The sequence below is a fragment of the Trachemys scripta genome, chromosome 11 (assembly GCF_013100865.1).
Source record: "Trachemys scripta elegans isolate TJP31775 chromosome 11, CAS_Tse_1.0, whole genome shotgun sequence".
In the NCBI taxonomy this organism is placed as follows: Eukaryota; Metazoa; Chordata; order Testudines; family Emydidae; genus Trachemys; species Trachemys scripta.
The window spans coordinates 16,956,096-16,980,642 of record NC_048308.1 but is presented as its reverse complement, the minus strand read 5'-3'; the positions used below and the strand labels follow the sequence as shown (position 1 = coordinate 16,980,642).

Genomic DNA, 24,547 nt, shown 5'->3' with positions numbered 1-24,547 from the left:
CAAATAATCTGGGAGATAGACCTAAATAGATTTAGGGTAAGGACAGCACCGTAAGAATACCTACAAAGTGAAATTTAGTCTCTCCTGGAATGTGGCTCTGGAAAGAAAACGGGCAGCTGTATTACTTGGCTGAGATCAAAGTCTGAGACTACCTTTGTCAAAAATTTTGGGTGAGGTCTCAAGGTTATTCCACATCTGTATGAAAAACCATGTATGTAGATTCTGCCATAAGAGCTACTAAAAAAAAGACCGTTTTGATGAAGAGAGAGAGAGAGAGAGAGAGAGCGAGCGCGAGAGAGAACACAGAACATATAGCAGGTGGCTCAAAAAGGCAACCCATCAACCCAGGTCAAACCTGTCAGCAGAATTCTGAGATCTCAAGGAAGGGGAGGCTTTCTGACTGAGGGAAATAGCCACGTGAGGCCTTTGAAGAATCTAGCTACTGTAAGGTGTGAAAATGAGGAATACTCATAAAAGGGAAGGCAGATGCAGATATGGCTGCTAAGTGGACCCACAGGGAGCTCACAGATGGTCCAATGTTCTTTAGTAATAGAAGGTAATCCCAGTATATCTAGTATCTGAGTTTGAAACAGAGACAAAGGGTGGTGAGGCCAGATAATGAATCTCTTCCACTTGACAAAATAAATAAGCCTTGCAGAGTCCTTTCTATGTGGATGAGAATGTTCTGTACTTCACCTGAACAAGTCCTCTTTACTGATGTTAACTGGCCAATATCCATGCCATGAGGTTCAGGGACAGTGAATGCAGCCATCTCAGATACCACATCTGATTGAAGAGGCAATTGGATCAGAGACTGACTGCAGGGATTTCCTCGGGTCAGAGAACCAGAACCACCTCAATCATGCTGGTGCTATCATGATCCTGGCCATACCTTATCTGAATTTCCCAATGACTCGTGGGATAAATGGAATTGGAGGGTAAGCATGCATTAGGGACAGAGATCAGGAATGTGTAGGAGAGATAGCCTTGTGTCTGCCCTTCTGTGGAGCAGATCTTGAGACATTTGTTTTCACTGGTGGCCAAGAGCTCTTTGTTTGGATGATCCTACCTGATGACTATATCTTGTGTAATAGTACCCTTTATTGAACATTCAAGGTCATTTGCAAACTGTCTGCTGAGGGGATACCATTTGCAACTGTAGTAAATCTATGGCTAGTGCAGTAATCTTGTGACAGATACAGTAGTTCCAGAGATGTACCACTCCTTGACAGATACAGAATCTTGCTTCCCTTGTTTGTTTATATAAAACATGGTTCTAGTGTTGTCTGTCATGACCTGAATCGTCAGATCTTTCAGAACTGGGAGGAAAACTGTATATGCTTGACAAAATGATCCTTACCTCCAAGATGGTTATGTGAACCCAGATTTCTTGAGACGTCCATAGACCCTGTTTAAGAGTAGGTCTATAGTACAGAAGCTACACCAGCATAGCTACATCACCATAATGTAGACACAACTACATACCGGAAGGGGCTTTTCTGTTGGTCAGAATACCACTTTCCTGAACAATGGTAGCTCCATCAATGGGGGAAGAGGTTACTCACTTTGTGCAGTAACAGCAGTGTTTCAAGATGTGTCCCCCTACGGATGCTCTACTTCAGGTGTGCATGCATCTCTCGGGCCCTTGATCAGAGATTTTATCTTACAGTTTTCCATTCGGCCAGTGCACATACCCCATACTTACTCGTGCCGCACGCCAAGATTATATAGGGATGCATGGGTGAACCACCCTCCATTCCTTCTCCACCTCAATGCCCTATAGAGAACAACCTGAAGCAGAGGGGGAAAAGGTTGGGTAGCAAAGCACCTATAGGGCGACAAATCTTAAAGAACCACAGTTACTGCACAAGGTGACTAACCTTTTCTTCAAGTAGCATTCCTTATGGGTGCGCCACTTCAGGTGACTTCTGAGTGGTATCCCCCGATAGAGGAGGGAGCTTCGGGATTGAGTCTAGAACTGAAAATAGTATCACAGTATCAACAGCTGCATCGGATATGGCTGCCTGGATCGATGCGTAACGTTTAGAAAACATATGTACTAAAGCCCAGGTAGCAGCCCTACATATCTCGGATATGACAGGTTCTTGAGAATGCTGTGGATGTTACTTATGATCTGGTAGAATGTGTTATCACCCTTTGGGGGCAGATGAACACCTGCTGGATCACAACAAATTATAATACACTCTGATATCCATCTTGACAGTCCCTGAGAAGAGACCGTGGACCCCTTGAATCTATCTGCGAAGAAGATATACAGCCTCGATGACTTTCAGAATTGTTTGTTTGCATCTAAGTAGAAAGCCAATGCCTTTCTAACATCCAAGGTATGAAAACAGGTCTCCTGCAGAGAGCTATGTGGTTTTGGTAGATGAAGGGATTGGTTCAACTGGAAAGCCGACAGTACCTTAGGTCAGAATTTAGGGTGTGGGTGTAAAAATAATTTGCCTTTAAAGAACACTGTAAGGGGATAGGGTGGGGGAGATCTGCCAGCAAGGCTCCAATCTCCCCAACCCTATGGGCCAACACGATGGCTACTAAAAAGGCTGATCTTGGAGCAGAGAACTGGTTGCCATTGGTTCAAATGGAGGTTTCATAAGGTCTCTAAATACCAGATTGAGGTCTCAGGTCAGGGTAGGGTCTTTAATTTGGGAGTAGAGAGTCTCCAAACCCTTAATTAACCTAGACAACATGGGGTGAGCAAATATCAAGAACTCGTCCACTGCAGGATAAAAGGCTGATACTGTGGCCAAATGGACCTTAAATCGAGCTAACTGATAACCCCGATTTCTTTAGATCCAACAGTTAACTAGGATGACTGAAAGCTGCAGAGATTCAGGCAGAGGGTGGCAGTGGCAACACCAATCAAAGGCTCTCGTCCATTTCTGAAGGTAAGTAGTACAGGTTGACGTCTTTCTATTCTTTAATAACAACTGCTATACTTCTGCAGAGCAGGAAGATTCTAAATCCCATGAACCACAGAGGAACCATGCCCTGAGATGGAGAACCACAGATGAAGCAGAACCCGCAGCCTGTGAGAGCAGACCAAGCGTGGTCCCAAAGCTTGAACGGTGTTTGGATACATGGATGAAGCAGGTATAGGGACTGAGATTGTCTCAGTCAGGTCAGCACTATAAGGATAACTGGCTTTGTCCTGTCTGAATTTGTTAATCATTTTCAGTATCAGAGGTGTTGGAAGAAACAAAGCAGATCCTTTGTCCAAAATGGACGACAGGCAGCCCACAGAGTGGTGGTCCAGTCCCCCTCTTCAGCAGAAAAGAGGGCATTTATTGTTCATGGAGGTGGTGAAGAGAGCCACCTCTGGCAGTCCCAATCCTTGGAATATACTGCCTAGCTCCCATTTGTAGTCCTGGGAGAAGCATCTGCTGAGAACATCGGCTGCGGTGTTCTGAATACCTAGGAAGTAGATCTGATGAGTTATGCACCTATTTCATAGTTGCCTGACTTCGGTGCACAGGGAGGGAAGGATCTCGCTTCTCCTTGCTGGTTGATATAGAATATGCAAGATACATTGTCCATTGTGACACTGAGGAGGGGTAGGAAATGAAGGCAGATGCTCCTGACTGCCCTGAGTTCCCACAGACTGATGTGGAGATTGGTTTCCTGAGTTGTCCATCTGCTCTTAGTCATGAGGGCATTGAGGTGAGTTCCACATCCCAACAGTGATCCATGTGTTGTTAAAGTCACTGATGGAGCTGGGCAAAAGAAAGGAATGCCTGCCCAGAAGCGGAATTGATCTCTCCATCAGACTAGGGAATTCCTCATCTGTAGAGAAACCGTCACATGCCAGTCCCAGGTTTGCCTGGCTAGAGAACAGGACATTCTGAGCCAACCCAGGAAGCAGCGGAGGCATAAGCCTTGTATGGTCGGTCACAAAGGTGCAAGATACCATGTGTCTCAGGAGCTGAAAACAGCAGCTTGTTGTGGTACAAGGGCTCCCCTGAATTGACCCTATCAGACTTGACAAAGTTACGAATCTGTCTAAGGGAAGTTAGGTGCTGGTTGTCAACAAGCCCAAAGATCCCCCTACAAACTATCTTCTGTGCAGGAGTTAATGTGAATTTTTTTATATTCAGCTGGAGATCAGACCCCTGGAAAAGAGCAAAGGCCATTTGGGTGGAAGACAGCACTGCTTTGTAAGAATGCCCTTGAGTAGCCAGTCATTTAAGTATAGGAAGACTAGGATTGCTTCTCGTTGGAGGTGAGCAGCCACTATCCCCAGGATCTTTGACAACACCATTGGGGCCAAAGAAAGGTCAAAGGGAAGCCCCAATATTGGAAATGATCCTGGCCTACAGTGAAATGTAGCTATTTTCTGGGAAACAGATGCATCATTATATGGAAATAGGCATTTTGCAGGTTAAGGGCCAAAACCCAATCCCCTTCCTCCATTGAAGGAATTATAGCTGTCAGAGTCACCATCCTGAACATCTGAGACTTTGCAAACTTGTTCAGAAGTCTTAGATCCAAGATTGGTCTCCACCCTCCATCCTTCACTGGCACAAGGAAATACTTCAAGTAAAACCCTTTGCCCTTATAAGGAGGTATTGCTCCTAAATTGAAGGGGAATGCTCACTTCTTGTCTCAATAAAAGCTCATGAGAGAGGTCCCTGAAGAGAAATGGGGAAGAAAATGAAGGGAGCAAGGGATGTAAAGTGGATGTTATAACCCACTTGTCTGTAGTGATCAACCCCCAAGCATGCTGGAAATGGGAAAGACAGTCTTCAAAGGGGGGAGGGGGGGGAAAGGGAAGGTGAGCAAATGGATGCAGCTGTAAAACCAGAGGTGAGAGGATTTAAACTCTCCAAGCAACCTGTCAAAAAACTGTTGCTTTGAAAATGATTGGGTGGTGGTGGAGGGCGGGTGAGCAGCCCCCTTTCTCTGGACTGTATGTCTTCGGTGGATCTATGAAATCCAGAGAACTGAGCATGACGCGATCTCTGGGAAGCCTACTAAATCTTCTCTTATTTGTAGGAATATATATGCCCAGGGATCGTAAAGTAGCCTTAGTCCTTCTTAGTGCATGCAAGGACTCATCCATGGTCTCCGAGAAAAGTTTACAACCATCAAAAGGGAGGGCTCATCAGTGTTCTGGACTTCTCTCAGAAACCCTAAGAGTTGGAGTCATGATTCCCTCCACATAACTACCACTGTGGAGATGGACCTGGCAGGAATGTCCATAGCATCCAAAGATGCTTTAAGAGCAGTTCTGGCCAATGACTGGCCCTCTAAGATGATGGATTGAAATTGCTCCTCTGTTCCTGTGGCAGATGTTCAATAAAGGCTAGTTTATAAAGTTAGATTTGGCCATGATTGTCTGATAGTTTGTGATTCTGAACTGTAGTGGTGTTGATGAGCAGAACTTTTGTCCAAAATGGTCGTTTCTTTTGGTCTTTGTTATATGGAGTAAACTTTGTTATAAGGAGTGTTGCTCACCTTGCTCGTTTACTGCGCCCACCACCAGGGAGTTAGGGAGAGGGCATGAGAACAAGAAATCAGAGTCCGTAGGGGGAACTATAACACTTTTTATCCACCGATTTACATGATGGTGGAATGATATAATGTGTTTAACATACAGTCTTCGCTGGATCCAGGAGCACCTTGTTAATGAGTAATACCACCATGGAGGTGTTGCTGACTGCAGGCTATCCAGTTTGTGCTGTGAGTCCTTGACCTCTTAAAGGAATCTGAAGTGTGTCAGATACCCTCTTTATGAGATCTTGAAATTCCCCAAAAATCATTGACCATGGAAAGTGGCGGAGGCATAGCTGCCTCATCTGGAGAGAAGGATGAAATAGGTATTTGAGAGTGGGATAAACATGCTCCTCAAACATCTCCTCCTGTGGGAGGAGAGAACTGTAGGATTCTAGCCTCCCTATGAGACGGTACCAGTGGTCTGGCAAATTGCTGATAACAAAAATCTGTCACACTGGGGCTGCTTATTATTAATTTGCTTGAGGCATTAGGTGATTAGGCTGAGGCTGCAGGATTGTTAGGGGAGGAGATGAAGGAGCACACCCAGTGACTAAATTTTAAAGCTTTATTAATAAAACAACAGCGGTGAGTGCTGGGAACGCTTTTACATTACTTGGAGGAAGAAAGAAAGCGTTAGTGCCCCAACCCTAACCCATTTTCATACTCACACATGCACAACCAGAGGCTGCCCAAGCCTGGGTGTAACATAAGAAGAGGGGGAAGGGTGGACGATTTGTGCACAGGCCATTTAGGGTTTGCCGTTGATTTTTTTTATTTGATTTGGCTTTTAGGAGGGTTTTTACGTTTTTTTTTTGGTGGTGGGGGGGAGGCATTTTGTTTAGGGACGTTTGTTTTTTGTTTTAGTTTAAACCGGCTTTTTGCAGCTTTTTTAAAAACACACCGGCTTTAGGGACACAAAACTTTGTGGGGTTTTTTTTGGCTGGCTTTTGCTGTTTTACTAGTTTTTGTAGCCTTCGCAGTTTTGCTTAGCTTAGATTTTTTTTTTTTTTTTTTTTTTAATGCTTGATTGGGGTTGAAATTTAGGCTTTTGGGTTTTTTTGGCAGGTAGCCAAGAGTTGGTTGTGTGCAGTGGCCTTGGGCTGAAGTTAGCCTTTTATTTTTGGACCAAGCTGGAGCATTGAGTCAACCCATTCCCTTCTCTCTTTTTTTTTTTTTTGGCGTTTTGCAACCTGCAAAGGAACCTTTTACTTTACACTTACACTTTTAACTTACACTGAAATACCTTGCAACGCCTGCAACAGTGTTAGCAACATACAATGCTGATTTGCCTCACCAGGAGACCCCCTGTGGGAGGGAGCCATTGGGTTGTGACACAGGGGTCCCAGTATGGCCATGGGGGGTGAGGGGGAAGGACATATATGGAAGTGGGGGTAGCATGCAGAGTTGTTTCCATTATGCTTGTTGACAAGCGCAATCTTCTCTGTGATTGTCCAAGAATGGGTTCCTGAAAGGATATGTCAGAGAACCCTGTACATAAATAGGAGCGACTGAAAGTCTCCTTCATCCACCTCAATATCACCCAATGGAGGAGCATACGCAGGAAATGGTAGAAGTACTGCAGCACCAGAGGATGGTGATGGTCAGGAGCTCAGGTCTCTGTACTGAGAGATGTTCAGTACCCATGAAGAGTGGTGGCTCCAGTTTGTCCGATACAGATAAATCCTTAGTGTATCTTGTGGTACCGAGTAGGTAACTAGTACTAACGTGGTAGCCAAGGCCAACATTACAGTCAATTGGGGGATGGGGATACTGATGCAGGCACTGATGGTGTCTGGTCCCATTGCTTGCTTGGTACCGAGGACTGAGGGCAGTTCACCTGCCCATCCCTATATAGCCTCAGTATCCTGCACGAGGAGGCAAAGGGACCATGCACAGGCCAAACAGAGACAAGTAATGGAAAATCTCCAATCAAGGGCTCAAGAGGCCCATGTGCACCTGAAGTGGAGCACCCATAGGGACACCACTCGAAGAAGCAGCATTCTTCTGTCAAAATGTAGTTAATAAGAATCTGAAAATATTAAGTTATATAATTGTTTAAATAAATGTATATAGTTATAGTGTACTCTCCAAAGTATCAAAAAGATGTACCAAATTTAGTTGGTAAATGCAACTTTCTTTAGAAAAACCACTGAAGTACAAATGGAAAAGTTGATTTAAATCATTCATTGTAATCAAGGCTTTCCACTTGGTGATTTAAAATCGATGATTTAAATCAGTCATCCCTAACACAAAGGACGGTATAATTTCAGCTTATGACCACATGCCACATTTAAAGAACTACCACAATTCTTCACATTTGGACAGCTATAAAGTTGTACACATTGAAAGATATTTCTTCACCATTAGCAAATGTTGCTTTACTGAGACTTCAATATCTGACAGTACCAGCAGTTTCCTTTAACGCCCATAAGCACGTGAAGTAGTGAAAAAATTCTACAAACCTGTCTGCTGTGCAGGCTGTGGCAGTTGTGGGTTTTGCTGTGTGTTGTAATGGACAGCAGTAACTGGTCGATATTGTTGATTGGAGTGTGGATACTGGCCTGGAGCACAATAACAAGCTGGCATCTAAAAAGGAGCAACATTTTGGAGATGCACATTTTTAGGTTTTATAAAAGGCAGAGTGCAAAAACACTGAATGCTTGGGAGGGCGGCGGGGGGGGGGGGGGGGGGAGAAATCACAAAATAAAGGCAATTCTATTTTCTTTGGGTCATACCAAAATAAATAGGGGCTTTCTTTGAGTTTCTCAGCACCCAAATAGGGGGATTAAAGAAAATGATGATGATTAGAATTCCTAGGCCAGTCTTCATAGCAAAAATTTTCAATGTAGACATATAGGAGAGCCTCTAACACTAAGCAAAATAAAATATGTGCAGAGCATGAGAATATATAAAATTTATATTTGATTAGGTTAAATTTGGTTATATTTAATTTAAAAATACCACTATTAATGACACTATATGCTTCCTAAACTCTAATTTTTTAAGTCTTTAGAAGTTACTGGTGGATAGGCATGAAGCTTGGATGACTGCTCATTCCCCAAGAAAACAGAAGCCACTAACTTCAAACCACAGAATTAAGAAAAATCAAGTTTACTAACCAAGTCCATTGAAATATAAAATGTTCACAAATGGCACCAAGGATAATCTTTTAAATAGTTGTCTGAGAAGAAAATATAAAGCCTTTGTACCTGTGGTAAAGGTTGCTGCATATATCCCTGTTGCTGCAGCACTTGCTGGTTGACAGGATGGCTGGATGCAGAGTAGCTGGGATTAGGAACTGGTTGGCCTTGTGGTGGTGGCAGAGGTGAGGTTGTTGCTATAATATAGCCAGACTGTTGTGGGGGCTGAAGGACTACAGTAGACTGGAACATGGTGGGGTGTGGATCAGCACCATCAGCAGATGACTGGCGGGCAAGACTCATATGGCTAAATTGTGATCCTAGGTTGTCTTGCTATAATAAAAAAAGGATAAACATTACATTCACAAATATTCAAACTGGGAAGAGTATAGTTACTAGGTAAATTCTTCAGTAAGTGAAAAATTAAAATATGCACCTGTGCAATGACCATATGTTAAAACACTAAAAAAGAATGACAAGGCAAGCTTCAGAACAGAAATAGAACAGTGTGCTAAGAACAGTGTAGTAATTATTAAGGTTAATTGTGGAGAAGTTTTACATACAAATGGGGAGAAACTTAAAAGGTTTAACATCTTAGGCTAGAAACAGATTTTCTTTCATAAAGGAGGCTATCTGGGTTAAATATAGAATTGCTATGAATTAGAATCAGTTTAAACGATGTCAATAACTTTTCAGATCTAATTCCAAAGGGGAGGTGAAAAGGTTTAACTCTAATCAAAACAGGATGCATACAATATCACCGTATTTAAGAAAAAAAAAAACGGATTTTCTAGAGATTGTGTTAATAATGCTACTAGTCTTGAATAAAAAAAGACTGTCCATTAGTCTAGGAGTATATATATAGTATTGCTAATATGATACCAAGATCAACTGCTAATCCTCAAAATAGGCACAAATGTTCAGTTCTGCCTGAGTCCATGTTGTAGTCTTATTTATTATTTGTATGTATTATGGTAATGTCTACAAACCTCAGTCAAGGATTGGGACCCATTGTGCTAGGCACTGCCAGTGCCCAGTGAAGTTCTGATCCTTCATTATTGTAGTCCCAAGCACTTTTTCTACAGTTTATACTAGGACCTGGAAATAGTACTCATGGCTAACAGCAGTTGCGTTTGGTGTATCATCCAACAGTGATATGGCTATCATCATTCCAAAGAACACATGCAATCACTAGTATTACATCTTTTGCTAACCAGTAAGCTTCAATTCACACCTTAAACCTGGACTTTCCAAAAAGGCAACAGAACACAGAGATACTATGCCAAAGCTATATTATGGCCACCTGGCCCTCCTCAGTTAGTCCTGAGGAAGATCATATGGCTGATATGTACACTCTTCACCTGCTAAGGAAATAAAGTATTTGGAAAACTATCTGCATTGCATACCAATACTTTCTTTACCTTTTCTGACTTCTGTATTTTGTGGAACTACATCCTGTGTTTCATGATGAAATACCTTTTTCTCAATGCTGAGGATATGTCTAATGAAACCATTAGCAGTTTTCAATTGAACTTAAGAAAACTTATATTTTTACAAGTGAACTTTGAGCTCTTTATTTGCCACTATAAGCCACCTTGGCCTTTTAGTACATTGACTTACGTCCTAAAGACGGCTTACTGACTCAGCTATCCAGCTTAGCCTTTTGATTTTAGGTTGAACATCTCAATGTCTGCTTTTTAAAATACATAATCTAGAGGAAAGTTGGTTCATAAGGAGACTGAAACATGAATTCTTATACTTATCCACCAAAAACTCGTACAATGTAGGCTGAGGCAGTGCAAGTTATCTAAACTCTGAGCTGGAGAGTTTCCCCTAGAGACATGATATAGTAGTTGAATGGACCATTTAACCTGCTGTCTTTTTGATACTACCAATAAAGAGGCAAACATAACTATCTTTTTAGGAGTTATGGATACCTATAATCTAGATTCTTGGCTGAGACCATCACCCATTTCACTGTGCTGAATGAGTACTAGCCATCAGATAGTACCAAATTTAGAATGCTACCAGAGCAACCTGCATTTGAACCAGTGATCCATAGGTGAACTGCTTTACATCCATTACTAATCTTCACTGAGTCTCACCAGTCTCCGCTTTAATAAAGTCTAAACATAAACCAGACAAAATAATGGAATAACTGATGGAGCAAAAAAATTCACAGTGCAGTTATTTTCTTCCTTCAAAACGGTACACCCAAATATAGGTAACAGTAATTAATCAAGTGATTTTAATTATACACAGCCTAATGAAGTAAGATGAATATGTACATTCTGTATTAGAGAAATGGGGTTCTGCGCTATTCCAGCACTATTGATCAAAACATTAGCTATATATAAAACTACAAATACATTAAAAGTAGCTACTGAATAACAGAAACATGCATTAGGATGACAAAGCAGAGGTATGGGAGCCAGGAGACCCTCAGTTCTAACCCAGGCTCTGATTCAAATTCCAGCCTTGGACAAATGACTTATCTCCATCATGTTTTGATTTCCCTATGCTAAACTGGTGAAATTATACATACTTATCTCATAGGCTTATTGTATTACTTAATGTTGGTAAAGCACTTTGAAATATACATGATAGCAAATTCAAAGGCCTGCTCTGTGCTCACAAATAGATCTGCCCTCTTGAACCAGTGTTGAAAACAGTTTACCTGCTTATATGGATGGGATACATTATTTTAATTCACTATATGCTTCTGCATCTCTTGTAAGCAGTGAGCCCACCACCCACAAGTTTTCAGGTACAGTAAGGGAGGGGTTTAGTACCTGAAATGCAGCTGAAATCAAAACACTCATCCTCAATAGAAAAAGCCACTTGTAATGTTTTCATGACTCTCTCCCTCACTTTAGAATTAATAAATAAATAAATAATACTTTAGACAGTGTTTTACAATTTCAAAGTGCTGTACAAAACAAACCAATCATCATGAGGCTGACCTACAAGAGAAAAGCCAAAAGTCTCCTAACTTGAATGTGTGGTGTGGGGAGTAAACTCAGGGTACTGGGGAGAAGAAATAGACAATGGCAACCTAAGAACTTCAGTGCCAATATCAGCAAAGGGCTCCCAATATTGCTACATAACACGAAGGGGGAAATAAAAAAAACAATAGAAAAAGACTTTAAAAACAGTGAGTAAGAAGCTACTCTTTAAAAGGTAAGGTGAAAAATTAAGGTGGCGAAGGATACCAACAGCAGCTACGTCTGAAACTATATTTAGAGATGTAAAATAAAGTACTTTACATCATCCTGCTTTTATTAGCATACATTCACTTTTTCCAATCTCATTCTGGTAAATTTATAGGGGCCTATCCACCCCACCAGCATGCATATATATCTATGCTTATTAAGTAATAGTATTTAATATATTTTACACACACTGTATACCACAAACCCTATTTATTAGATTACTACTATATATAATTAACACTCCTAGATTTTTTTAAAAACTGAATATATGTTACTAAATTTCTTTGGTACCATTTTAGTGAATTTCCCTTGTTATGACTAACAGACCACATCAGCCATCAAGATATCCAGAGCAGTTTCCCTGCAAAATATTTGGAATCCCCAGCTCCAGCTCACCTGCTTGTCAGTCAACTTCATCCCTTAACTTTGGCATCAAGAGAAACATACCTGCTCACTCACCTCCCATGAAACCCTAACACTTTAGGCCACACAATCCCAGGGCTGGCATCTGAAGAGGCTGTGTTGGTAAGGAGAGCTAGCCAGTGCACCTGATAGTACACCTTGAGCTCGCCTTTTCATTGGGCAAGGATGTTGGGCATAATGGAGCTCTTCCTACTGCTGTGGCAAAGGGGCTAAAACTAGGCACCATACAAAAACAACAAAAGGGGCTAAAGGAGAGAAAGCAAAAAGAGAAAGCAACAGCTGAGAAGTAGGGGAAAGAAAAGAAAAATCAAGGGGCATAAAATAAATATTGACTGGCTATCGGAGCAACAGTAGTGGAAAAAAAAAAACCCCTCCATTGTATACATTGCCCTCAAATGTCATGTAGTGTGCAAGGATCTTAGGAACTGGTTTTCCCTCTGGGCACTATTTTACTGCAGTTGACATTGCCACCAATGTTTGTGTTACACACACACACACACACACACACACACACACGGTGAATAGAAGATATAGTACCACAGTATATTGCTGGGTAGATGAGACTGGCAGGAGCGGGGGTGGATAAGAGACTGTAGAGTATTGAACAGGCTGTGAAGAAGACTGCAGAGACCGGATAGGCTGAAGAAGTAACAGTTTTATAAACAGAGTTAATACCAGAGAAGAAGACAAATGAAAAAAAAAAAAAAAAAAACAACCCTGAGTAAACTGAGGTATTTTGCAATAGCATATGATAATATAATTTAATAGAAAATTGAAAAACTTCAAATAGTAAGAATTAATGTGTTTTTACATGTATCTCCTATCAAGAGGGGCATTTTGCTTATAATTATTAAATAAACTATATGACAAAGCAGCAAATTAAGTATAATTTAAACATGGATAATTTTGCTATTTTCAATAGTTATATGTAAACGATTTTTGTTTTAAAGTAATAAATATGTATATGCATTTTAAATACATATTTCAGTTTTTAAATCCAGAACTAAGCAAGTACAAAAAACAAATCAAAACATGCCATTTTATTATTGAGCAAAGGGTGTATTTTGAAATACAATTGAATTTACCACTCCTAAAGTCTTATATGCATAGTAAGGGCACTAAAAATACCAAAAATTTACCACCACTAATGTTTGCAATATGTGATTAATATAGTATATAAATATAGAAAAAGGTTTTGACAACTCAGTGTCAGACACAGATATGTCTATAATGCAAGATTATTATGTACGGCAGCAAGCCTATAGGGACTGGGATTATTATGGAGAAGGCAACGACAGCTCTTGGGAGGAGGAAAGAAAATACATGCATTCTGTATTGCTCTTGTACATCCCATACTGGTAACAGGCTGTACAGATGAGTCTGACCAGTTTCAAAAAGACTTAACTCTGTAGGGTATAGCGTAGGTACAGCTTGAGCACACATAGGACAGAGGATTTAACACAAGAAAAATAGACTAAGATGACGGTGAAGGTAAAATGCCCATGAATAAACTTTTCAACAAATTTGAACAAGGTTGTGTGTCACTACCTAAAGCTGGTGAGGCAAGAGCCTGTACTTAGATGCTTGGAATCACTGCTGTAAAAGTAGGACTATTTTGTGGGGGTTTGGGTCAGTCCTAAAGTGGTCTATTAGCTTCCTCTAACACAAGAATAGGGGGTTAAAACAGATCCAATATTTTAGTGTTATTATACATCACTATGAAATGTATAAATTAATCCTTTGAAAGTGTCATGAGGTCATTTCATGATTTAAATTAAGAGAGATTGGGACTGGAAGAGAAAGGAAATGTAGCTCTCCATGTTAAAATGAAATAATTAGTCTAATATATAGTCTAGGGAGAGGGCAGAAAGAAGAGAGAGTTTGGCTCTTGTTAAATGTTTACCATTTGAGCCCTGGTTCAGTTACTTTCAATCTGCTAAGCAGTAGCAGCAGTGTTAGTAAGGTGGCGATGCTTGCTACAGCCTTGATATCAGAACCTTGACAGTTCATCTTTCTGCTTTTTATGTGTTTTAGGAAAACGTGACTGCCCTGTCACATCATCTGGAAAACTGGTATGTCTGATGATTAAAAAGAATATCCAGTTACATGTATGTGGCTAGCTAATGCTTCTCTTTGAAAAAATTCCACAACAAATCAGTCTACTATTTTCTTATTATTGGATGGCAAAAAGGCTCAGTTGAGCATCATGTATTTGACATGTGCACCTGTGATAGGATGTGATTAGCTGCTGGTTGCTGCTGAGGTGGTTGCTGTGGCGGTCCAGGCACTTGGGTCCTAACAGGTTGCTGAAGCATAGGAGGATTATACACAACAGGAGTGCCATCGGGATTAACGAATGGCTGACCTAGAGTGTGGAGAAAAAAAATAAAAGACATGTTATTTAGGTTAAGGACAGATTGAGATAAATATATTTAAATCCGATGATGTCAAAAATAAAGTCTGATAATATAACACGAGATCTGAATTATTGTATTTTATACTAATTTTTTGTTATGTTACTAAATGCTTGCCATTACAATTAGAACGGCAATTACCAAAGGCCTCATTTGCATGATTTGTAATTAAAAGCCCATACGTTACTGTGGTAAATAGTGATCATGTCCAGAAAATATAGTTAGTCATTTACCAAAGGCAAATTTATAGACTAAAATGGATGACCAATATTTATTTGTGTCAGTCTTGAAAGCTCTTTTTCAATTTTAAGGACTGAAAAAAGTATAAGGAGAAGAAGAATTCATTAAACCGTTTTCTGCTCCTTATATCCTTAAGCAGCAATTTAAAAAAGTGTCTCCCTTATCAGCTAAAATGCCAGCCAAGATGTACGGTAATGTAAAAAGAGAAATTATTTCTCTCTCCATAAAACAGTAGTTATAATTACATTGCCATTATTGTCATTAAGAACCATTAAGAGCCATCCTCCCTAAAGTGAATTTATTCAAAACTTTCAGCTGAACTGATATATACTACTATATTCCCATCCCCAACATTGGGGCAGCCTGAGTAAGAGAACCAAAAAGTGAAAATGATTAAAAACTGACTATAAGTAATAGTGAAAATGACTGATTTCAAATTTTGAGCTCAGCAGAGATGCAAAAAGGAAACAGAACAGCAAAAAGCAGAAAAAATAAAACTAGATTTTAAAACTTATCATATTCTAGGGTTTTATTAGTAACAACTAAGTTTACAAAAAAAAAAATCTGAGAATTTCCATTTAAAGAGAGGGACTGGACACCAACTTAGTCTCATTTCCCTACATCAGCCTGAATCTAACTACTTAATAGTAACAAGAAAGTCTCAGCATTTCCATATAGTCTAGGCACCCATGTGTTTATATGCTAATGAAATCTTTTCAGTTTTACCTGCTGACTAGGCCACATTCCTACAAGGATAGAAATTTAGTTCCCACATGAGGATATTTCAATGAGGGCCATAAGACAGAAGCTAGATTAAGGAGCCCAAATAACACAGATCAAATAGGCTATAGAGGTTTGCATAACAGAGGGATGTAGGAAAGGCCCAACGTTCAGTCTAAGGCTATGTCCAGACTTGGAGCTTAGGGTGTGGTTCCCATCTTGAATAGACATACTCATTCTAGTTCTCAGTGATAGCTGCAGTAGCATGGGCAGCAGTGAGCAGCAGCACAAGTTAGTTGTCCCAAGTATGTACCCATGGGATTCAGGTGGGTTTGTACTTAGGGCAGCTAGCCCGTGCTACCACTGCCACACTATTTTTAGCATGCTAGCTGGATGAAAGCAAGTGTGAGTACATCTACTTGAGCTGGGAATCACTACCCCAGCTTCAACTGTGGATGTAGCTTAAGACTGGGCCCATTCATTTGATATTTTCCAACTATATTTGATTTGGCTTAACACTTCTCCTTCAACCTCAGGGACTGGGGATCCATGGAGATATTATTCACAGCCTTAGGGAGTCAAGGATTTTTCATCCCCGCATTCCACCCCCCCCACACCCACCCACACACTTTCTAGGCTCACTAAGATCACTCTTGCTCCCCACTGTGCCTAGGAGGGAGAGATGGGGTGGGGGGGGGGGAGAGAGAAGAGCCTTCTCTGACTGTCTGGGAAGAGAGAGAGGAAGCACAATGACTCTCTCACACTGCTAAGTCTGCAGAAATCACTGTCAGGGAGAGTAAGAACTTAACCTGTACTCTTTGAACTCTCTCTAACTCATGTGAAAAGGCAGAGCTAGAAGAGCCATCACTTCTTCCTTAACTGCCCATGAATATCGGTTATTATCTGGGAACTCATCTGAACAGAATGTTGCAGATATTCATTACTGTTCTGGAAGGTTATTAATGTCACTCAACCATTGCTACTGAAGGATCCTTTCCTGTAAACTTATCACACAGGCCTCCTATAATGAAAGCAAAATTACTGACTGAGAAAAGTATAAATACACCTCTACCCAGATATAACGCTGTCCTTGGGAGCCAAAAAAATCTTACCACATTATAGGTAAAACCACATTATATCGAACTTGCTTTGATCCGCTGTAGCGCGCAGGCCGGCCCCCCGTAGCGCTGCTTTACCGCGTTATATCCAAATTCATGTTATATCGGGTCACGTTATATCAGGGTAGAGGTATATGTAATTAATGGCCCACACTATTTGAAATTAAGACAGTTTTATAACGTGAATTAAAAGCAGTTTCAGGTACCTGCTCTTAAGTCCTCCTGCCAACTAGTGGGGTTTTCCAATCCCCCCTGCCTTTTTTTATTATTTATTATTTATATTATTATTATTATTATTTAAGAAAAAGGTTTCTCAGTCTCCAGTTGCTATGAGGAAGACCCTCAAACAAAACATAGTAAAACTGACTAACAATACAAGAGCAAAAAGTGAAACTGATCACACACAAAATGCTGTCAAACACACAAAGTAAACAAACTGGAAAAAAGAGAAAGTATTTTTCTCTTTAAATTAAAATTATTTATACCAGTCAATACAATAAAATGATGCAAATATAATTTTCAAGTTGATGTTGTTCTTTTGAATGTGCAATGTTTGCCCAATTGAGTGATACTCTGAAAACTTCTACAGTCATTAAATCCAGTAAATACGGGCGGGCTAAACTGACTGGTAAATTTGAGACATGAGATACTAGGAATGTAGGCTAACAAAGGGATTATTACACCTTAGTTTGAACTATAGTGTAGCTGTTAGTCAGAACCTGGGCAGTGAAATCGTCATCACCTTGCTAGCAAAAAGTATGTTTACTTATGGCTCTGGCTAAGACTGTTTTAACTCCAGTAGAGATAGAGCCTAAAGGTTCTTAATTTTCTGGTGTGAGCTCTTCACCTTGCTATGACAGTGACTGTGGCAAAATATAGATGAATGGTCAATAGGAACATGGAACATCCACTTAACTATGCAACTATCGTTTTATGACTAGATCAGGAAAGTCTACAGTGCAGCTGCAGCATCCAGCCCTAAGATACTAAACATGCCATCTTCAGTTTACAATAAGTGACTGGGAGCTGGGAAATGTATGCTATTTCTAGGTACTGGTTTCTCAGTTTATAGCATGGCTGGCTTTAGCCATTCCTTACATAAGGCATATATGGAGAAACATTTAAGTAACTGATACAACTAACAGAACCATGAATGTAAAATGTTTTCTCTAATATGGCTTACCATATTAGCACATGATTTATTTTAAGGAAAAAATATAGTCAGGGCTGAGACACAATGGATTTATTTAGTTGAGTACAAAACTAGTTTCAAAAGTGAAATAATTTAATTCCCATTCCCCACCCCACCCCAAAAATATGACCCTGAAGGAAACAAAAAGTACACTGATGAGACACAAAAAACAATTTAAAAAAATGTAACTTGCCATGTATTACAATAAATAAAACAAGGCTGTAGCTTGATAGGAAAGATATCCCCAAATATTTCATTTTCTAGAATCAAAAAATTATCAAAGAACCCTTTGTTTTTATTAACTTCCATTACATAAAAAGCTTCCCCAAATATTAAGACATGATACAAACTATGTATTAAACATGTATAATACAGTATTGCTGAACTTTTTTGGTAGTTCCTCAAGCATAGACTTAGCCTTACTGTAACCTGTAGGCTAATCCAGTCTGGTAAAAGCAGGTTTCCTCCCATCCCTACTATTGTGAGGTAACCATTATCCTTACATATCAGAACATTTATATTAAGTGCACTGAGCAAACACTAAAAACCACACAACACTGAAAAAGTTGGGGGCGGGGGGGGGGGAAAGAGATGGAAGGAAAAGACAACACTACAATACACTTACAAGTTAAACAATTTACACGTTATTCCAAAGTTCCAAACCATAATAAAAATGTCCACAACTGGATACCAACCTGTTTGAGGGTTGATCAGAATACTGCCAGGTGGTATGCCTGCCGCTTCCAAGGGAAGCAAAAAGAAGCTAGTGCTAGTAGGTGTCACTTGCCCACTTATGCCACCATCAAAGGAAAGAGATTTACTAGTGCTGACAGTTGGATAGACAGCAGGTGTGCCATGAGAAGGCTGGCTTAGAGCTGTGACTGGAAGAGGCTGCTGGGTGTGAGAAAGAGAACCCGTGGATGACCCTACACTACTAGAAGACTCTGAACCTAGGAAAGGAGTAATGAGAAATTGTTTTTACCTAGAGTCAGAAACATCATGCTCATTTAAATATATAATTTTTAAAAGCTTACCCTTAAATAACAGCATGTAACTACAGTATTAAACTATGGATTTTTCAATACAGCCTGAGTAGAGCACATCTATTACAAGCGTCTTTCTGTAAACTCTGGGACTGATTCTATACTGCCTTGATCTTTGTTTAGTCTTTTGCAACACAGCAAAGTGAATATGAAATCAAAATGGTAGCATATTATACACACTTTGCACAGGTGCCAATGACTACATAAAATGTAAGGAACTGGAGAACCAGACCCTGAGTTCTTTGGCAGCCGAAGCATGCAACTAAAAGCAATCTTCCAATAACCAGCCATCGAAAAGTCCCTAAAACATGTCTCTAGGTATTTTTGAGCAGCACTTGTCTTTTCCTAAAGTCCCCTTTGAATATACAGTTCATAATATTTTCTATTAGACCTTTGTTATAATAGTTGCATAACATGCAGGTGCAGAAAATTAATGTTTAAGCATAAGAAATCTTAATCAACAGCCACTAAATAATCTAGAAGAGAAAACAAGAATCAAAACAAAGCTGTGATGAAAATTATGTGTCATTTAAAAATCAATGCAACTATTTTAAAATTATTTGAACTGCCTTTACAGGAAATTATAAATACCGTATATACTTGATCATAAGCCGGTTCATTTATAAGACAATCCCCCCAAGATGGATAAGTAAAAATGGAAAATTTTTATGACCTGTTCATAAGGTGACTCTATAATTCAGGGTCAGCAAACTTTGGCTCCCGGGCCATCAGGATAAGCCATTGGTGGGCCGAGATGTTTTGTTTACCTCAAGCGTCCTCAGGCACGGAAGTAATCCTAAGTAAACAAAAGTGACCTGGCCTGCCAGCTGCTTACCCTGATGGGCCAGGACAGAAACTGGTGGGGACCTTTCTGGGGGGGGAGGGAGGGGGGGAAGGAAGCTGGGGGTCAGGGGAGTAACCCCTGTGACCACCCTCCACATGACCCCACCCCCAGCCCAGGACCCCCACACTCTTCCCATCCCATCCCTTCTCACCTGGCTGGAGCTGCTCCGGCAGGCTGGACAGCACGGCTGCAGCCTGCTCCAGCAGGCCAGACCAGACGGCATGGCCACGTTTCAGTGGGCTGGGCGGCACGGCCGCAGCATGCTCTCGGGGGCAGGACCAAGCGGCATAGCTGCAGCCTGCCAGCCCTGGAGCTGCAGCTGCTTTGGAGGCTGGGGGGGAGAGCGTGGCCAGAAGTGGAGAGATTCTGGCCACGCCTCTTCCCTTCTGGCTCTGCTGCCTCTCCTTGCTCCCTCTGTTGGGGGGAGGGGCTGTGTCCCACCTCTCCCTCTCTATACCCATTCATAAACCAACCCCCTTCTCTGGTGCTTCCCTTTTTTATTAAAAAAATTCAGCTTATAAACAAATATATACGGTACTTTATATTTGTATTGCATTTTTTACCCATACATCTCAAAGCAGTTGAAGGTAAATATTATTAACTTCATTTTACAGATGAGGTAACTGAGGTATGAAGAGATTAAGTAAATTGCCCAATCCACAATCACTGTATCCTAGTGCTATGATCAATCGCCACTTGCCCATAGTCCTTTTCTTGATTTCACAGTTTTCTTACATCTGCATCAGCTTCTAGATTATGTAGAGACATTAGATTCATCTTTCACTATGGTGACTTCAATAAAAGTTTATACATTTAGGCCTATATTTATTTGCTTACTTTAAATCACCACAACCTATGGATGCAGTGAAACCACCACCACCAATACTGACCTTTTCAAGTTAGGGTCCCATCTTTCAGAAATCAAAATAAAAGTTTTCATTTTTAGCAAGATATTTTCTTCTAATTTGGTGTGAGAAAATCTTTCTATAATGAATCTGATCTAGATTATGGTACAACTGTAATTGACTATCAAAAGTCACCATCAAAAAATGCTATTCCATTGCTAAACCAAATAGCAAAAATTTATGCCAGAGATTTTGAAATGTATACAAAGTACTAAAGATAAACATTTCTCAACAAAATTTTATCAGATCTTCATTTCATACAGAAATTCTGCTTATGATATTAATATCTCCTGCGTTATTGCAATATGCTTTAATGTACTTTATTTCTCTTTTATATTTTGGTGGGGGGCAGTGGGGGTTTAGTGTTTAATGGCAAATGTTTAATGGATCCTCGCTGAAGACAGGGTTTATAAGCACTGACTAAAGCCTAGCGTAATACAGACAAGCACTCACATGCTTTTACTTTCCTACAAAGCACTACCTATAATCTTAACCTCTACACTCACTTGTTTAGTTTAAGCCCTGAAACTCCCCAGTGCAGAGAATGCCAATTGTGTCATATTGGCTGATCACTTTAGAATACGGGTGACATGTCCAATATGCACTACATAGGCTACCAAATTTGTTTCACTTTCTACCGGAACAGGATCTGAAGCCAGGTCTTCTGAAGCAGACAAAATACTGTTTATAGATGTAGAATAAATTACAAGCTAGCACACCGCTGACTCACAGAATCTCATAGAATGAGTACGTAGTTCAATCTTCTGCACTAAGACAGTTTACTATGGCGAAAATTCACATTATTGGGGTTTATTCTGAATTAAGTGTATACTTCATTTCTAACACTGCCAGTTAGAAACAATGGAACAAATATGAATAATAATCCACAGGCTTTATTACTGAATTGGTTCTAATTAAAGGGATACCAATTGGATATCAACATACAGTTATCTACAAATTTGCCATGCAGCTTTGACTGAAGAGATGAACTCACACTGAAACATTTCTGAACTGTAACTGTTCCCCCGCACCATAGTAGTAAATTGTTTTATTCTGACAAGTACTTTCACAGATATGGAATAAATTCCACTAGCTAGCAAAGGCCTTTTATAACTTGCTTCTGGGTTTACAACTAGAGTTCCAAGATGTTCATTTCATTTCAAATATGAATTCTATTTTTATACAAAGTTAAACACACAATGGGCCTAATCCTGTAGCCAGTCTTAGTATGCAACACCCATTGCAGTCAAGAGGCTTTCTGCGCACAGAGGAGTTACAAGATTGGGCCCTTTCCCTACGTATACATATGCAGTGTGTATTAACTATCAGGCAAACTGGTACTTTGCTGCTACATAAAACTGTTTACTTGTACAGATTTATTATACCTGTCTTAGACAGCTTGCCTGTGCTTTTGCTGCTTCCAGAGCTATCTCCTCTTGTCAGAACTGAAATCCCACTGAAGCTGCTGGCTTTTGTTACAACTGGCTTCAGATTGCGGATGGAACTATCAGAGTCCGTGCTGCTCCAGGGCCGGGGTTCAGAGTACTGCAGCTCATTCTCAGTACTGCTTTGATGGCTGTTGGCTGATCTCCCTGAAGCTTCTTTATTGACTCTGTAATTTATAAACTAAAAACTTTTAATACATGCATTGTTTGCAACATAAGGAAGAAAAATTAAGGTGAAATGCATGAAGAATACTTTGAGATTCAAAATAATGCATTAAATACCTAAATATCTGCCGCCTTTGCTGTGTACTATTAGTTTCCTCCTCTTGGATTCTGTTGACATTTTTAACAAGAGAGCTTAGTATTTATTAAGAAAATGTAAATAGGAACCAATTTATATTGGGAATACTCTTACCTTCTGTCAATAAGATAATTCTCTTGGGAACACAGGGCCTGGAAAAAAAAGTATACAATTTAATTTTAATTAATTATTTTTTTAAATCAAGACGAGACTATGGTGTTAACTCAGTGTTTTCCAAACTTGGGACGACGCTTGTGAGCGAAAGCCCTTAGCCGGCCGGGCTAGTTTGTTTACCTGCCCTGTCCTCAGGTTCGGCCGATCACGGCTCCCACTGGCTGCGGTTCGCTGCTCCAGGCCAATGGGAGCTGCTGGAAGCGGCGCAGGCTGAGGGACATACTGGCCGCCACTTCCAGCAGCCCCCATTGGCCTTGAGCAGCGAACCGCGGCCAGTGGGAGCCGCAATCGGCCGGACCTGTGGACGCAGCAGGAAAACAAACCAGCTCTGTCCAGCCCGCCAGGGGCTTTCCCTACACAAGCGGCGTCCCAAATTTGGGAAACACTGGTCTAACTGATTTAACTAACTAGTTCCCTGAATTTCTCAAAATGTGCCCTTTTAAAAATCAAAAACTTTCCTTACCAACCTGTTTTTTTATTATGCTTCCATTTAATTTAAACTTAATCAGCTCCTGATCACTTGATCCAATACTATTTTTTATGACCACTTCTTCTATAATGTCTTCACTATTTACCAAAACCAAGTCTAAAATAGCATCACCTCTTGCTGGTTATTTGGGAAGAAATCTGTCAGCTATTACATCTAGGAATAATTGGGCCCTACCATTATTAGTTGCATTTGCTCTCCAATCTATAGCTGGAAAATTCAAGTCTCCCATAACAACAATTTCTGGGAGTAGTTATCTTTCTAATATTAAAAATAGATTTCTACTCTATCCATAACCAAATGCTACTCTGCAGGGTCTATAACAGACCCTTAGCCCTGCTCCAGCAGGCACTCTTTCACAGTCCTTTCCCAAAATGATTGTGGCCCAAACCGTTTGTTTTATCCATGCAATCTTTTCTTATTTCTTTACAATCTACCGCATCACTGATGTATAATGCTACCCCACCACATTTATCTTTATTTCTCTGTCCTGAACAGCTCGTATTCTTCAACACCTGTATTTTAGTCATGATTGTTATTCTGCCATGTTTGTTATCCTTGTAAAATCTGTTTTCACATCCTGCACCAATAGTTCTAGTTCTTCCATTTTGTTGTGCAGGCTCCTTACATTAATGTACAAAAATCTTAGCAGTCTCTCTCTGCCCTCACCCAATTTCCTAGTTAGATTAGGTATAGTCTTTTTGCTTTTCATACACCTACTCTATAGTTTTCAAATAACTATTTTTGAGCTTTGTGAGTGTAAAATATAGAATATTAGATCAATATGGCTCCCTAGAGCCAGACAGATACCATAAAGGAATGTAGTGATCTTAAAAGCCAAATTATGATCTCCCACCCTTTTTACTCACCTGCACTATGCAACCATTATCTACTTACATGACAGTGTGGAATGATTATGGACTATTGAGGAAAATATCACATTTTCAAGATATTTGATATATTTCAGTATTGACAAAATAAATGTATTAATGACTATTCAAGTGAATCCAAAGGCAAGGAAACAATATGTAAAAAAATGTAAGCCTAACAATTATCTAAGGCATTCTTATTTACATACAAACAATAGAAAGGGACTTCACAGTGACTGAGAGGCTCACACACACATTGCCAAAGTTCTGAAACATTGCTTTGGGCGGTCAAAAGGAATTGAGAGGCAGTTGGAATCAACTCGCCCTTTACCCTCTCAGGTGGGAGGGAAGAGCACACTCAGGGTGCAGACACAGCCCAAATACACTGTTGGCCAAAAGAATCCAAACTTAAGTGTATGGCACAAGCACACCAACAGTAATATATTTGGACAGGCACTTGAAGAGCCATTACTTCTGAACATTCTGGGGTGAACGATTTCTTCTTA

General features: G+C 40.2%; 1 protein-coding gene across 12 annotated transcripts in view; it reads right to left on the bottom strand.

Annotated features, from left to right (window-relative positions):
- Positions 1-24,547, bottom strand: part of R3HDM1 (R3H domain containing 1) — a 144,227-nt gene that overhangs the window by 38,999 nt on the left and 80,681 nt on the right. For 5 of the 12 annotated variants that reach the window (XM_034785070.1, XM_034785071.1, XM_034785069.1 and 2 more), the window contains 8 exons: positions 22,626-22,663; positions 22,493-22,543; positions 22,151-22,377; positions 18,669-18,923; positions 14,515-14,654; positions 12,827-12,928; positions 8,724-8,987; positions 7,977-8,100 (listed from right to left, as the gene is read on the bottom strand). In XM_034785070.1, the coding sequence (XP_034640961.1) occupies positions 7,977-8,100; positions 8,724-8,987; positions 12,827-12,928; positions 14,515-14,654; positions 18,669-18,923; positions 22,151-22,377; positions 22,493-22,543; positions 22,626-22,663 (1,201 nt within the window). The remainder of the gene's footprint in view (positions 1-7,976; positions 8,101-8,723; positions 8,988-12,826; positions 12,929-14,514; positions 14,655-18,668; positions 18,924-22,150; positions 22,378-22,492; positions 22,544-22,625; positions 22,664-24,547) is intronic. The other 7 variants (XM_034785080.1, XM_034785081.1, XM_034785072.1 and 4 more) reach the window with 6 other exon arrangements.